Source organism: Trichoplusia ni, chromosome 9 (genome assembly GCF_003590095.1).
Source record: "Trichoplusia ni isolate ovarian cell line Hi5 chromosome 9, tn1, whole genome shotgun sequence".
NCBI lineage: Eukaryota > Metazoa > Arthropoda > Insecta > Lepidoptera > Noctuidae > Trichoplusia > Trichoplusia ni.
The window spans coordinates 11111744-11127137 of record NC_039486.1 but is presented as its reverse complement, the minus strand read 5'-3'; the positions used below and the strand labels follow the sequence as shown (position 1 = coordinate 11127137).

Here is a 15394-nt window from a genome sequence, read left to right as displayed (position 1 = left end):
ATGAAGAAAGAAACCTTTCAACTATTATTAACAGCCATATATGATAAAATAAGACACGAGGATACTGACATGCGTAAATCTATTTCCCCGGCAGAGAGATTAGCCGTTACGATAAGGTATGTTAAAGAGATGTTCAATTTCAAATTATAGAAAAGGGGATTGATTACCTGTATTAATTAAAACAAAATTTAGTAGGTAGTAATTGTTTTATTATACTCAAAAATTAAATTAAGGAGTTTTAGAAAAATCGAAATCGTAATCAGGCGATGTGATTGAACTTAATTCAGTAATAATTGAAGATTTGGAATCATCTTGCTGCATGAGTTCTTGAGGCATCCTGGATGTGGATGGAATGAGTTGTGTTGGCTGATATTCATAGGGCATCCTGGATGTCGATGGAATGGGTTGTGTTGGTTGATATTCATGTATCCTGTAGTCGGGTGTAGCCGTAGTGTAGCCTCGATTAATATTGTAATTGTAATTTTGCTGCTGCATGGACGCTTGATTTCTCCGAGTTAAATTTCTCATAACTTTAATGACTTCATATTGGAATTCAACATAATCGTCATCACTATTTCCGGGTTCGATCCCCGGTCGGGTCAATGTAAAAATTCACATTTCTACATTGTCTCGGGTCTGGGTGTTTGTGGTACCTTCGTTGTATCTGAATTCCATAACACAAGTGCTTCAGCAACTTACTTTGGGTTCAGAACAATGTATGTGATGTTGTCCGCATTTATTTATTTATTTACTATACTTGTCTACAATCGGAGCAATACCTTTGAAAAAACACATACTCTTACTCTTGTCTTCATCTTCAACTGATTTAATTAAAGTAAGCATTTGTCGATCAACTTCGCTACAGTCTGTCTTTCTCTTCTTGCTTGTTTTTGTTAAATCGGTAGTATTGGCTGGTGCGGTAGGGTCATTATTGGTTTGTGAGTCAGTTTCTTTGTTGTGAGATTGTGTGATGTTTTTTTCTGATGTAATACTTGCTTCCGTTGTTCGGCGAGTCACAATTTTACACAAAAAGAGCATTTGATCGTAGAATTTATATTTTCGTAGACTTTTTGCACCAGAGCCGGATTTACATTCCTTAACTTTTTTGTGATATTTCATCCAGTTATCTCTTGCATTGTTCCATTTTTTTATTATATCTTTGCCTAAAAAAGAAAAAATTGTTACAGATATTTAGCTGCAGGGAACACATTTAGTGATCTACATTACAGTTTCAGAATGGGTATAAAAACTATCAGCTGTATTGTACAAGAAGTATTTGAAGCATTGTGGGAAACCCTTTCTCCAATTTATATGAAACTACCATCGGAAGACGAATGGTTAACAATAGCAAAAAATTTCGAGACCAATGCAAATTTTCCTCATTGCTTGGGAGCCATTGACGGAAAACATATTAGAATCATCAAGCCAGAAGAAAGTGGATCAATGTTTTTCAACTACAAGCACTATTTCTCAATAGTATTAATGGCCGTGGTAGACACAAACTATAATTTTGTTTTTATTGATGTTGGAGCCTACGGCAAAGAATGCGATTCAGCAGTATTTAAAGAAACAGAATTTTGGAAAAGAATAGTAGGCGATAAATTAAATATTCCTCGACCTAAGCAGTTGCCAGGTGCAGGCAGTGAGTTACCTTATGTATTTGTTGCTGATGAAGCTTTCGCTTTACATCAACACGTACTTCGTCCTTACGGTGGGCATCAACTTGACTCAATAAAAAAAAATTTCAATTATCGTCTCACAAGAGCGCGACGCTACGTCGAATGCGCATTTGGTATTTTATCCAATAAATGGAGGATTTTGCATAGACCATTAAATGTTTCAACAGATACTGCTGTTAACATTGTAAAAACATGCTGCTTATTACAAAACATAATTCATAAAGTAGAGGGTATTGCTAATAATGCTACTGACACTGCTAGTTCACACATGGTGTCTACTCTATGCCATTTGCCTCGTTCCCATTCAACACGAGGTAATGTAACAGCAAATATGATTCGTAACAAATATGCAGAGTATTTCATGTCACCAGTAGGGCATGTACCATGGCAAAATCAACATGCATAAAAATAATGAAAATAAAATGTTACTTACCAAAATCATTTTTTTCTTTCTCGGACATCGTTTCAAAACCTTCATTTAACGCAAGACAAATTTCTCTCCAAGCGGCAAAAGACGACTGTCTATTTTTATAGCACTCTTGGGTTTTGTCCCACAGTACAGGCCTATTTTCAACCAAACTTATTAACAATTCCATGTCAATATTACCCATTTTTAAAAGAACGCAGGTAGACGGCACTCAATTAACAGAAAACAGGCAATACGTCCGGCAGCGTCAACACGCACCAATACACTGGCGTGGATGACCGCCATTTCTTACACCGGACCGGTGTCCGTCGCGCCGAGGGGAAGGGGTGGTGCATCCGGCGTAAATTGTTCGCCGGACCGATGTCCGGTGCATGTACACACATTCATTATAATTCATACACCACCGCGAATCCGGCAAAAAACACGGTCCGTTATCCGGTGAAAAAAACGGACGTCTACAAGCGCTCTAAAGCCTCCCTGAAGGCAACAAAACTAACCTATCATATCAACTGAGATCTGGCAATGCCATCTAGCGATAGATTGTGGAAACTGTAGAAACCAGTAGCCTTATTATTTGTATTAAATATAGATGGCGCTGGCATCAAACTTTAATGCAATCTATTTTTCTTTTCAATCCCATAAATTATATTATTGTATCATGACGGATGACCATGCTTAATACTCGGCTAAAATACGTAAGTATTAGGACATCATAGATCTCTCTTTCATCTGTTTTATCTTCAGTTATCTCGTGTTTATTGTCATATCGCTACTCACGTCATGCTTCAAGATATTGTTAAATGAAAACCTTAAGTGTCACCATGTGGTAACACCAGGTGCGATATCGTACTTCAAATTTTAATTTTATCAAGATCTTGACGAATATGACGTATTTATAGCAAAACCTAGAACTTGTCCTTGTACCTAACTGCAAGTTCAGATTCAAACGAAAAAAGTTCATTTTAAACTTAACAATTCCGGTTACCTTCAGAAATCAATACCACAATTGTGCCGTCCACAATCTACCAATTCTCCACACTCTGCTTGCTTCCCACCAACTGATTTATTCAAGGACTCCCTGCATACGCTACAAAGACCAGTGAAAATGATTTCTCACTGCCTCATCTAAATTCTCATGAACAAATAGCAGTTTAAGTAACATAAAAAATGCCCAGGTCCCGATTTTATTTTATCTAGCCCACTCTGCTCTATTGGGCAAAGGGCTCCTCCAAATCCTCCTACGATTCTCTGTCCTGGTCCACTTAAAACCAGCCCACTTAAAAATATTAAAACCTTTTTTTTTTAAGCCAACCTAGTACCAAATTCAAGATGTTTTTAATAGCTACCATAACTTCAACACTTTTTATCACATCAGTGTTGTAAAATATTATTTATGTACTGCAATAAACTGCCCAAGCCATAACATGTTATGCCGCGAGTTATCACAACTTACATAAATAATCTTATTATCAGGTATTTGTCAATTTTATATCCTTTTTGTATCTTAAGTATTTACTAAAGCTAGATAGTTAGATTACAACAATAAGTTTTACCGTATACCATAGTGATACGAAATACTAAGGACGTGCAGTACTAAGTAGCTGTTCACCTATTCATTTGCACTTAGATATCTTGTAAAAAATCTAGTACAATCTAGTAAAACCTAGTACTAATATATTTATCAGTGGAAATTCTCTTATTATTACGCTGATATCATTCATGGAACATAATTAACCATTATTTTTAGACTCAGAGAATTTTCTGGGTTGATTAAGTATGTACTTGCATTGTTTGTATTTTGACCTTGAATTAATTATGAACTTAAGGCGTAACTTTGCATATTATTGTATACTTAGGTATTGTTATGCTTTAGTAATATCACTTACAAGAACAACATTTGTGAAAAAGAAAACAAAAAACGTATACAAAAATCTAATTTAATAACAATAATAGTGCCATTTATTTATAAATATCATTTGGAATGATCGTATAACTGTAAATACAAATAAAAACATTATTCTTAAAGGTAATATTGAACCTTTATTGCACCGTGACTGTCATTTTGTGACTCTCATTGTCATACCGAGTATAAAGTTGGTGTGATCGCTTAGTATAAAGTACCCCTACCTCAAGTCCGTAACCACAAGATACAAACTAGCACCAGTTCGCTACTGGTCATCATTTACAGTTTGGAGCGGATGGAGTCGATCCTGCCGGCGGCTTGTCTCTGCAGGTCTGTGAGCTTCATGGCGAGGCCCATGTTGCCCTGGATCTTGATCTTGCCCTGGAAGAAAGCCTTCTGGGGGTTGAGCTTGCCGGAGATGAGGTCGACGACGTCCTCGTCGCTGACGGTGAAGGTCACGTCGGGTTTGTCGGAGCCGTTGTAGGTCACCTTGCCCTTGCCCTCCTTGGCGTTGATGACCCAGTAGCCCTCAGAGCCGCTGGGGCCGTTCTTGACCTTGAAGCCGTAGATGCCTCTGACCTTCTCGATGAGGTTGTCGGGGTCATTTTCCATTGCCTCTTCAAGAATCTTCATGTATTTGAAGACTTTGAAGTCCTCTGGGTTGCCAGCGACGGCCACCGCATTGGGGGTGATGTCAGTGAATCCTTTGCGGTACATGGTGACGACGACTGCTCCTCCTAGTCCAAGGTTGTGTTGTAGAGCGATCTTGGCGCGCGGCACCTGAAGTGATTTACATTAACTTATTAGTTTCTACACCTTCAAAGCGTGTGCTAACAATGAAAGGAATTTAAATACTGAGTAATGAAATCTAAAATAATTAAATAATTAATCGTAGTCTCTTTACTTCCAAGTCAGCTTTCAATGCTAATAGTTTATAGCAAATTTCTTTAGTCATATGAGAGATTCATTGTTTGTTTGTTCGACATTTGTTCTTGTGACATAACGTGCAAACCACAAGGAATATTGCGGTCATCTACAGGAACTGATTAATTACAATCCCTTGGGCTTGGATTACAATACTTTAGTAGTAATATGATGACTTTTTTATGTTTTTGTTGAAAAATCCGCATTTATTTATTAATCACTAGAAAGAAATATACTCGTTCAAGAATAGGTTGAGTTCTGTCTACGAGCTACGAGATCTTGCGTGACAAGCCCTTATTAAAAATAAGACAGAACAAAATCACTAAACCCAAAAATATTGTAGACCAAAGAAAACAACAGACCCAACATGAAATTGATTTGATGAATCATAATTATGTTACGGGTTGGCAACAAATACATTGTGTGCTCAAAGACAATGAGACATAACTTAAGTGAATTTATAAATAAGGTATGAAAAATAAAACCCAAGTTCTGAAGACCAAGATTTTTTGGCTAATATTTTTGGGAAACAACGAACGCGACTCCTAGGAGCAAAACAGTGTAGCAGTACTATTCAATAAAAGAGAAAAGTGATCCTTGTTTTTTAAAATTGTTGTAAGGAAGATTGGTCTATCTCTATCATGTAGAATTAATAGTTAACTACATAAGAGACATTAGGACACCTAAATCTGTTGTAACTTTTATGTAACAAATCAAAAAGTCCTATTCCCATAATGACATAAAATGTAAATCATTTGACTTAACATTTTGGGTTACAATATACCCGCGACAGTCACTAAGGGTTAAATTCGATAACACAAGACCTTTGGTCGCTTGATTACAAACCGTATATTAAGCAGGCCATTAAAATATAATTATATATAAAATGTGTCTGTCATTGTCACAGCCAGTAAAATATGCAGCAATGAATAAGCATTAGCCGGTCGTAAAGGCTGCAACTATAGGATTTCATAAGTTCGATGTATGTAAAAGTTTTCGCCATTTCATTCACTAGTTGGCGCCACTGGCATCGAAGGTCATGGAATACTCATTTAAAGTTTACTATCTCGTAATACCCATTATTTCTTGTAAATACTCGACTAAATTATACTCTTTAGCGCACTTAGCTACACTAGACAGCCAGTACTTGTTAAAGCATTAATGACAGAAAATTTTCGAATGCATTAAAAATTCTGCCTGTAATTTAAAATCATACTAAAAGTCGAATAATTAGTAGCCGAGTTCACTGCTAGTTAGACCGAATGCATGTATTGTGTTTGAACGCCAGGTCAAGGAAATCGTCTATAATTAGACTTAACAACATCAAATTCTTTGCACAAGAGCATTTCAATAAGAATTCCTCAATTCTGATTAATATTATTCTTGCAATTTTTCTAAAAAAATATCCTGAACTAATATGAAGTGTCTTATACTATTCAGATTTTATAACACTTTATAATAATTAATTCCTCTGCATTCATAATTCAGAGAACAATTTGCTGATCTGTGAACTTCTATTTTGATTACCTGCTATCACGCAATTATCTAAGGCGCCATTTTGTAATTGTAGATCAAAAACGTTCAGTCATAAAATGGATAAAAGTATTACCATGATTGTAAAGATAGAACTATTAATACCTGTTTTGTGACAAACTATCAGAGATTAAATAATGTGTAATTTATAGGCGAATATTGTTTAAATGCTTATAGACAAGGATTAATGATAAAGTGAGACCTTTGGCCCTTAGCAATATTACTAGCATTCTTTTATTACCAGCTGATAGTAGACACAGCGGCCATCTAGAAAACCTGTCCTTAATTCAGCATATAAAAGACTAGACAACACATTTTGCTTCTTCTCGAAGCGCTATATTGACCCAATGAATATTCACACTGAACCGGTTTGGATGTACCTTTAGACCGTTGCCAGAAACTTAAAAACAAACGTGTTAAATCTTGCAAGATAGCTTGTTTGTGTAAGATTTAAACTTAACTTTGCAATATGATCACGGATCGCTCACTAAACGAATGAGATTTTTTTACAAGTCGACGCTACACCTTGATGAACGATTACTTCATTAGGGCCGAGTAACATGCATGGCTGTATGATAGTGCGATGCTTTACTGTTACTTTGCCCGTAAATAGTATAAAGACAAGGTTTAAGAAGGCCAATTTTACAGCTGTTACTGTATTTTACAATTGTATAAACCATATCCGATATTCTAAGATAATATTCTGTTTCAAATTACGAATTCACGCGGTCTTAAACAGGCGTATAGGTACATCGATTTTTTGCACTCAACTTGAAAAAACTTATTTGCACTGAACTCACCAAAACGTAAGTATCAAAAGCCTAAAATAAAACGTAGAAACCCAGTTTGAGTAAAACAGTAGCAGTACACTTAAAATATATTTTCAACTGACCAACAAAAAACACTTCACTTAATGAATATCTCTGAGCAACTGATGGTGATGGTATAAAAACCCGTTAAGTCAAAGCAGATTTACAGTAAGATGAATGAATATTTTAAAAATAAAATTACTAACCAAGTTTAAATAAGGTTCTAATGAAACTAGAACGTGTAATAAAAGTAAATCAAATCCATTTTTTATCTATGGTTTAACAGATAATGTGGATTTTTGTAATTAATTAAATGTGATATCGCAATTATCAGATAATGATATTTAGAGACGGAGTAAGGCGATTTGTAAATAACTGCGAACTTATCACTTTAGGAACTGTATTCTGTATAATGATTATTCGTTTTGTAAGCTTTAGATGTGTAAAAGTGAGACAACGTTAAGCGTCGCCACTTTTCCACAAAAGCACTTCTCACTATAAAGAGGTGATAGGTCCTCAAAATGGTTACAATAGTGATAATAATATCGTGATTAATTAGGTTAATATTAGATTTTATTGACTATTAGTAACGAATGCGGTCTGCATGTTTGAAGATAACGAACATTATAATCGAAATGAAATACTAGAACGTACTTTTGCTAAACTAGGTATGTATGCATTGGCCTATGTAGGTGCTAAATTAATTTATTTATTGAATATTTTCACCTATCATATTTCAATTCAATATAAAATTTTATATTGAAGGTTTACAAAAATATAGGTTCTTTTTAAAAACGTAAGTATAAATAATTATATCATTCAAGACATGGGTACAGTCGCATTCACAAACGTCACTAAATCTTTTTTCAACGTATATCAGTCTCAATATTCTACCGGGCCGTGACAAAGGTAGCATGTCACTAAGAGTGGCGCTTCTTTAAACCCTTCGTAAATACGACGGTCTTTATTATATTGGCTCCTTTGCTATCATTACTTTGTGAACTAGATAGTATTACATTTGCGCAAAGTCATTTATGGCGATATAAAGTTATAGGTACAACATAGACGTCATAATATACAATAATAAATTATATCATATAATATTATCTTAAGTTATCGATAGCGATAACTCTCCTCAAGATATCGCTATGGGGGATATTAACCTGCAACATGAATTTGCGACTTGTCCCGTCGTCATAAGACATTTTATTCAACGCTATTTATTTTGTTTATCTAAAAAATGTTAATAAATAAACTTAGCAACGGCAAATAAGGTGAGGCATTATATTTTATGTTGTGATGCATTTTAAATGTGAGACAAATTATTAGTACCTAAAGCCGCATTGTAATACTAATTGATCATTAATTAAGATTTTATCTGGTCCAAAGGTTATTTGCGACCAGAAAATTCTTTCAACGTAAAAACAGAATATTATAAAACTTAGAAACTCGTACTATCGTAAATTATGTGTGATATACGAGGAACATAACCGGAGCAATGACCATATAGAAACAAGATAAACATTCGAGAGGAGGCGATAATTATTGAAGTACGTAATAACAGTTCCAGAACACATATTTTACGAAATATCAATGACTATAACCAAACAAATTAGTGTCTTTCAAATAGGATCTTAATTGAAGAAGGTTTCTTCGTTTAGTAAGTTATGACCTTTATAGCTCCGGCATTCGTTTTATTGCAATTAAGGAGCAGATATAATGCAGATTATAACAAAAAACGTCTTGGTTATATTAAGTTTCCCTCAAATAATCCTAATATAATGGTGTTATCTTACTTTAATAATTCATAATTAAATTTAAAAGCGAAAAAATCAAGATGTTCTGTATAAAAAAAACATGAGAAAAAGACTCAAGGTGCTTATTGTGCGTATGTATTATTTGTCAAAAAAGTTATTAACAACATAAAATTATTGACGTGGTAAATGAACTTGGTACTTTGGCCAGACTTTGTAACAGCGTATTAAATTTCGAGATACATGACTTTGGATCATTGAATATAGACAAAAGATATGTCTAAATAGCGAGTACTTTAAAACCGTGATCTTTCGGCGAGTAAGACAAAGAGATATAGGCTGAAGCCAAGAAAGCTGAAGTAAGGAACTATTTGGAGATAAATAGACTTAAGGAGCAAAAAGACATTAGGTACCATAATTATATAGAACAGACAGTACACAACCAAGAAAAAAAACCAGGCTACTAAAAAATTAATAAAGTAAAGACCTTCAAAGACTACGAAATTTTGTTAATAATGTCTAACCGAAGATGTCCTAAGGCGAAATAGTAGAATCATAAAATACGCTGTTTTGAATGATTCAAACGACTATTACAACAAAAGCTAAACCCATGAGCTTCTAGTAATATTAGAATCAGAATTGATTGCAGAGATCAAAGTGCACTTTGTAGTGAAATTGATAACAATACAAGTTACAGATAAAACATAACAAACAATCACAAATAAATAAAATTCCATTACCAATAACAGTTTAAAGCTGAATGAAACATACACAATGATGCAGGAGAAAGTATCAAGTTTTTTCGTAAATATAACAGTTGTACTCAATTACTCAACTTTCTCTGTAAGATTTTAATAACTACGAAAAAAAAAATATATATGTAGTGTACTAATATTTGTGTTTTATAATTACTTTTTTAAAGATTATAGTAGGTATGAAAAGATATTCTATCATGAACTTATTTATCGTTATTTATTGAGCAACAAATTTTATAACTTTATTAGGATGTCAAAGTTTTTTATGGTGAAGGCTAAACGCTAATCTTTTTGTATACAAGAGTATATTTTGGACATTATAATATTGAAATATTTTGAATGTTATTTTTTAATTAATGTATTTCCAATTAGAACTTACCTTTTAGAGTCATTTTGGAAAGTATGAAACCCATTGTGTAAAGCAGACATAACAAGACCAGACATGTTACCTGCTACGACATTACCCCAAACATAAGAACCTTTTACTTAACCAACCTGTCTCTCTCCGGCTTCACCTCGCAGTTGCCAGCATAGCTCAGCACACTGGGCCAGCCCGGTGGCGCCTAGAGGATGGCCCTTGGCTATGAGACCTCCACTTGGGTTCACTACAACGCGGCCACCATATGTGTTGTCACCAGCATCAATGAACTTGCCTGCTTCACCTACTCCACATAACTGGAGACCTTCATAGGTTATCATTTCATTGGCAGCGAAACAGTCGTGGAGCTCCACCACATCAACCTGTTTTGGTGAAATACCAGTGTTTTGGTACAAGCGCTGGGCAGCCATACCAGTCATGTCATAGCCGGCCACTTTCATTAAACTGTTCTCAGTGAACACAGCAGGGGTGTCAGTAGCCATCTCCATACCAATAATCTCAACAGCCTTTGATTGAAGCCCGTACTTGATGACAGCCTCCTCAGACATGAGGACTGCAGCACCAGCTCCATCACTTGTGGGGCAGCACTCCAACTTAGTGAGGGGTCCATAGATCCTTCTAGACTTTAAGATTTCCTCTACTGTGTATTCCCTCTTACCCTGAGCTCTGGGGTTCTTTACACCATGACGGTGGTTCTTGGCGGCTATCTTAGCAAGGTGAACCTCTGTAGTTCCATACTTCTTCATGTGCTCAGCAGCAGCATTACCAAAGTATTGAGCAGTCATGGGTGCAGCTGACAGCTCTGCCATCTCTGCCATTTTCAGAGTATGCCTATCCAGGGGATTGGTCCTGTCGTTGAAGGTGCCAGCGGCGAGTGCTCCGGGAGCCATTTTTTCGAACCCTACAGCTAGTACGACGTCTGAGATCCCACCTTCGATGAACTTTTTGGCAAGGTACAGGGCGTTAGAGCCGGTGGAGCAGTTGTTGTTGACGTTAAATATGGGGATGCCGGTCATGCCGACCTGGTAGAGCACGCGCTGGCCGCAGGTGGAGTCCCCGAACACATACCCGCACACGGCTTGCTGGACGTCGTCGTACTTGATGCGGGCGTCCGCGAGCGCCGCCAGCACCGCCTCCTTGCCTAGCTCAGGGTAGTCGGGGCCTGTGCTCGGCTTGATAAAATTGGTCATACCGACGCCAACAACGAACACTTTTCTAGGCATTTTGGAAAGTTAATAATTACCTCTCGACAAAGATGACAGTTGACTCTCGGACTGCTGCGTACACAGTGACGAAAATGGCAAACGTAATACAAATAAGTTGATATTTGATAACAAACTTCACCACACCAAGTGCTGATTGCAGTATCTACTGATATGATAAAACTAATATATTATAATCCAGTACATTAACACAACGACAGTGAAGGTGAGCGGACGACAAAGAGACTTCAATAAAGTTAAAAGTCCAACTTGGGCAATCTAAAAAGTAGGTATTCACGATTCCGGATTTCTTATTCGCTAAAACTGGTCACGTGACTGATGATGACGTCGAGTGCGCCATGACACAAAAACAAAGTTAAGCTGTAGATACACAGGTGGCAAATTGATATTTCTTCTGTGTTACACACAGACTACTCAGTTACAGTAGGTCATGACAGTTTGACAATGTTTACAATTTTAAAGAAACTTCCCAATTAACATCAGATTAGAAAAGCCGAATATCAAAAGAATAGCTGGATTCTTATTTACGAATGAAACTCAAATTAAAAAACACTAATTTTATGTGACATTTCCAATGTAGGAAACATGTAAAAACACCCTAACTTAAAAACTGTTCGGATACACGAAACCTAGATTTTTATTAAATATTACTTTTATTAAAGTAGGAGTGAGTAAAACCTTTTCCAATAAATATATTACTGGCATTTCTATAGACGTTTTAAAATTTGATTAAATATTTTTAGCTCAATAGAAACAAAACACTTACTGTCATTGTAAAAGTATTCGTGATGTCCAAAATTTAAGTTAAGTTACTAATTTATTATATTAAATTTAAAGTATACAAATATTTGTAAATCTTGAAGTTTGATTTGATTAAGATGGCTTTAGACAAGCAAAAGATTTTAAATGAGTTGGGTAATGTCGTAAATCAACTGCAGAGTGCTGATTGGTAAGTTGCATTACTAAGTATTTGGATAGGACTAAATACTAAAACTAGGAATAAAAAGTTTCTTATGAATAACAAGCTGCGACTCGTAGAGCGACAGTTTATTGTTATCCACCATGTTTTATTTTTCTTACTTTAATATCGTCGTACGAAAAGGGAATGTGTCTTGATGTGGTTGAAAGTAGACCCTTATTCTTGAGTTTCTTATCAGCACTTGTCTTTGATAAACTTCCATGAGCACAGGTATTACAAATGTTAAACACAGTGGCATACGGCATGTCACTATCCTAATTATTATAATACGAACGAATACTTTATTTATGCGAATACTTTATTTTCTAGTGGCTGTATGGGGAAACTTTTTAACGCTAATCAAGGCAACTCTAATGCCATGAGCAACCCTAATTCTATGGGTGGCCCGGGAAAGGAGGGATGTATGCATAGCTGTTGCCACTCTCAAGGCTTTGGCTGTCATGGGTACAATGCACCTGGAGCAGGGGAACCATTCTCAGGACCTCCTCGGCATTGCATGGGCTCATGTAACCCACCGAAGCTCTATGCTGATACGTACAACTACTTAAATCATAATTTAATGCAACCAGTTATGAAAGAAGTGTACGACGACTTAAGATCGATAACACCTGCTAATACGATTATGAATAGTCCAATGGCTGCAAAAATGGGTTTAACAGGAAATGATCCAAATTTTGGTGGAACAGCTGCCACTGGAGGTAATATGGGAAATATGGCTGTCCATAATCCAGGCTTGGGTAATCAGAATGCAAATATGAACCGTTCGCCAAACGTTCACTTTGGCAATACGAACATGGATAATCAAAATCCAAACGGTATGCATATGGGTAATCAACAACAAATGGGACAGATGGGTCAGCCAATGGGCCAGGGCCATATGGGGCAAATGAGCGGTGGGATGGGTTCCCAAATAGTCAACATGATGAAGAGTGATCCGGGTAGGACTGCTAATGTAAATGAAAGAGGACCAGGAAATTCAATGGGCAATGCCCCACAATCTCCCGAAATGGGGTCCAACATGGCTGGTGGTCAAGGACAATATATGGTAGGGAATATGTCTGCCCAAAATCCAGGACAGTATACTTCTGGTAGCATGGAACAAGGCAATGCAGTGCCCATGCAAACTCCAACCACGCAGTACATGTCGCAACAAAACATGTACGCTGGAGTCAAAGCCCAAAACGGCCAAATGAACCCAATGACACCGAATATGAACCAAATGAATCCAGGTTCTCATGGTATGACTAATGCAAATGCTAGTCCAGGTTACCAGCAGATGAATAATCGAAACGCTTATGGCGAACATAGTGCGGGTATTGCCAAGTTTAATGAAATGTTTCCTGGCGTGATGCAAGGAGACTTAGGGTTTGACCCAATGGCAATAGCTATACAAATGAATCCAGCCAATCAGCAAAGAGCTGCCATGAGCACTATGCAGAAAGTACTAAATGGCGAACCATTGAATAGGCCTACTGCATCAGCGATGCAACCTGTTATTAATGCGACGAATACGGCAGCTGCGAGTATAGCGCAGGCTAATCAACCACCCGCTAGTCACGCTTCTGGTCAAAACATCATTCCTCCACCAGTTCAGCAACAACAACTTCTAGGAGCCAATGCCGTAGCACCACCTGTTCAGAGCAACCAAGTCCCACAGCAGCAAGTTTATACCGCTCTTACCGGGGCTCCTAACATAAGCCAGCAGCAAGTTCCCCAGCAACAGTATCAAGGACAATATGACCAACAACAAGGGCTCAACCCAAACGCTGTGACAGCTGCCCGGGGGTCTCTGCCAACCGTTTATGAAGGATCAGGAAGTCCTAATGCTAGGCAGGAGGGCTACCCGCCCAGTAATTTAGGAGGTTCAACGAATGCGCAACAAATGATTATGGAACCTATTTTGCCCGCGGACACTTCAAAGAATATGCCACCTATGCAGGCAAATATGAAACAACAAAGATACTACCAATATAACACGCTGGGTCAGCCAATAGAGATGTTGCCAGCTCAGAACTATAATTATCCAATAGATCCTAATACCCAACAGACGTTAGGTGCTGGACCGGCACCAAGCAAATATAGAATTGATGCAACTCGATACAGTAATGTCAAGAATACTGTAAGCAAGACTTCTCTTATGGGAAATAAGCCTGTTGGACGAACTCCTAGCAGAAGCCAATTGCAACATCTCTATAACCAATATAAAGGTTCCCATTCGTATACGCAACAGAATATAAGGCCAAATGAACATGGAGGTTCATATTCTGAGGGCCACCTCAATATTCCTCAAGGAAATGCACCCCGCCACGTCCCTGTCGAAAGAGTTGCTGGAGATACTGCAGCTAATAATATCGAAATTAATAACACTGTTGGTTATAAAGGAGATCCAAGGCCGAATCAAGTCGGAGATGTCCCAGCTACTAATAATAAACCCACTGAAGATACGGAAAAGGTAACATTTGCCACTAATTTTTATTTTAAAAGGGCCTCCTAAAATTTATTTACGGAATAACGTAAATGATAATGTTTTATTTTTTTTAGAAACCCGCTTTTGTTTCTAAAGTTCGAAATGGCTTACAAGATCAGACTTACACCCAGTATGCGACTTCAGCTGCTTGGACTTTTCACGGAGCGACTCCTGCGCCCTATTCAACAGGGTATCGTTTTCGACATAAAGCTTAATTAATAATCTTATATTCTTGGAGTAACTTACAAGATTAATATTTACGTTTTTGTATAATTTTAATAATTTTTACAATGTGATATGTTTAAAGTAATAGTGTCAGTAAATTATTGTCGTGGTAATGTTTTAGTGATCGGTAAGGGAAATTGAGCGATTATCGAATCCTTAATGAAATGTTATATGTCTACAATGTCATAAAACAAAAATAATGATGTTAATAAATTATATTTAATCAATTCTTTCCTTTATTTACGAAACATGAAATAAAAAAGAAATATTTGGTGTATGTTGCAGCGTTTTGAAAGGCTCTTGATAAACAAACCTTTTGTGCACTTCAATGTGCATA

General features: G+C 36.7%; 3 protein-coding genes across 3 annotated transcripts; 1 reads left to right on the top strand and 2 right to left on the bottom strand.

The window, feature by feature from the left end:
- Positions 1–192: 192 nt before the first annotated feature.
- Positions 193–1186, bottom strand: LOC113497355. The gene is made up of 2 exons (XM_026876885.1): positions 756–1186; positions 193–575 (listed from the first exon to the last, which is right to left on the bottom strand). The coding sequence occupies exons 1-2, from the start codon at positions 1117–1119 to the stop codon at positions 229–231; spliced, it is 711 nt and encodes a 236-aa protein (XP_026732686.1). The 5' UTR covers positions 1120–1186; the 3' UTR covers positions 193–228.
- Positions 1187–4126: 2940 nt separating this feature from the next.
- LOC113497353 (non-specific lipid-transfer protein) lies at positions 4127–11386 on the bottom strand. Its single transcript, XM_026876882.1, has 2 exons — positions 10280–11386; positions 4127–4789 (listed from the first exon to the last, which is right to left on the bottom strand). Exons 1-2 carry the CDS (start codon positions 11384–11386, stop codon positions 4289–4291), a joined length of 1608 nt encoding a protein of 535 aa, XP_026732683.1. The 3' UTR covers positions 4127–4288.
- Positions 11387–12140: 754 nt separating this feature from the next.
- LOC113497352 (mediator of RNA polymerase II transcription subunit 15-like) lies at positions 12141–15185 on the top strand. Its single transcript, XM_026876881.1, has 3 exons — positions 12141–12335; positions 12675–14817; positions 14907–15185. The coding sequence occupies exons 1-3, from the start codon at positions 12265–12267 to the stop codon at positions 15045–15047; spliced, it is 2355 nt and encodes a 784-aa protein (XP_026732682.1). The 5' UTR covers positions 12141–12264; the 3' UTR covers positions 15048–15185.
- Positions 15186–15394: the final 209 nt, after the last annotated feature.

Coding starts and splice junctions, on each gene's coding strand:
- LOC113497355 (XM_026876885.1), bottom strand. CDS start 1,119: ATGAAATATCACAAAAAAGTTAAGGAATGTAAATCCGGCTCTGGTGCA. Junction 576..755: donor TGCTCCGATTGTAGACAAGT/ATAGTAAATAAA, acceptor TCGAACCCGGAA/ATAGTGATGACGATTATGTT.
- LOC113497353 (XM_026876882.1), bottom strand. CDS start 11,386: ATGCCTAGAAAAGTGTTCGTTGTTGGCGTCGGTATGACCAATTTTATC. Junction 4,790..10,279: donor GTGAAGCCGGAGAGAGACAG/GTTGGTTAAGTA, acceptor AAATCACTTCAG/GTGCCGCGCGCCAAGATCGC.
- LOC113497352 (XM_026876881.1), top strand. CDS start 12,265: ATGGCTTTAGACAAGCAAAAGATTTTAAATGAGTTGGGTAATGTCGTA. Junction 12,336..12,674: donor CAACTGCAGAGTGCTGATTG/GTAAGTTGCATT, acceptor TTTATTTTCTAG/TGGCTGTATGGGGAAACTTT. Junction 14,818..14,906: donor CCACTGAAGATACGGAAAAG/GTAACATTTGCC, acceptor TATTTTTTTTAG/AAACCCGCTTTTGTTTCTAA.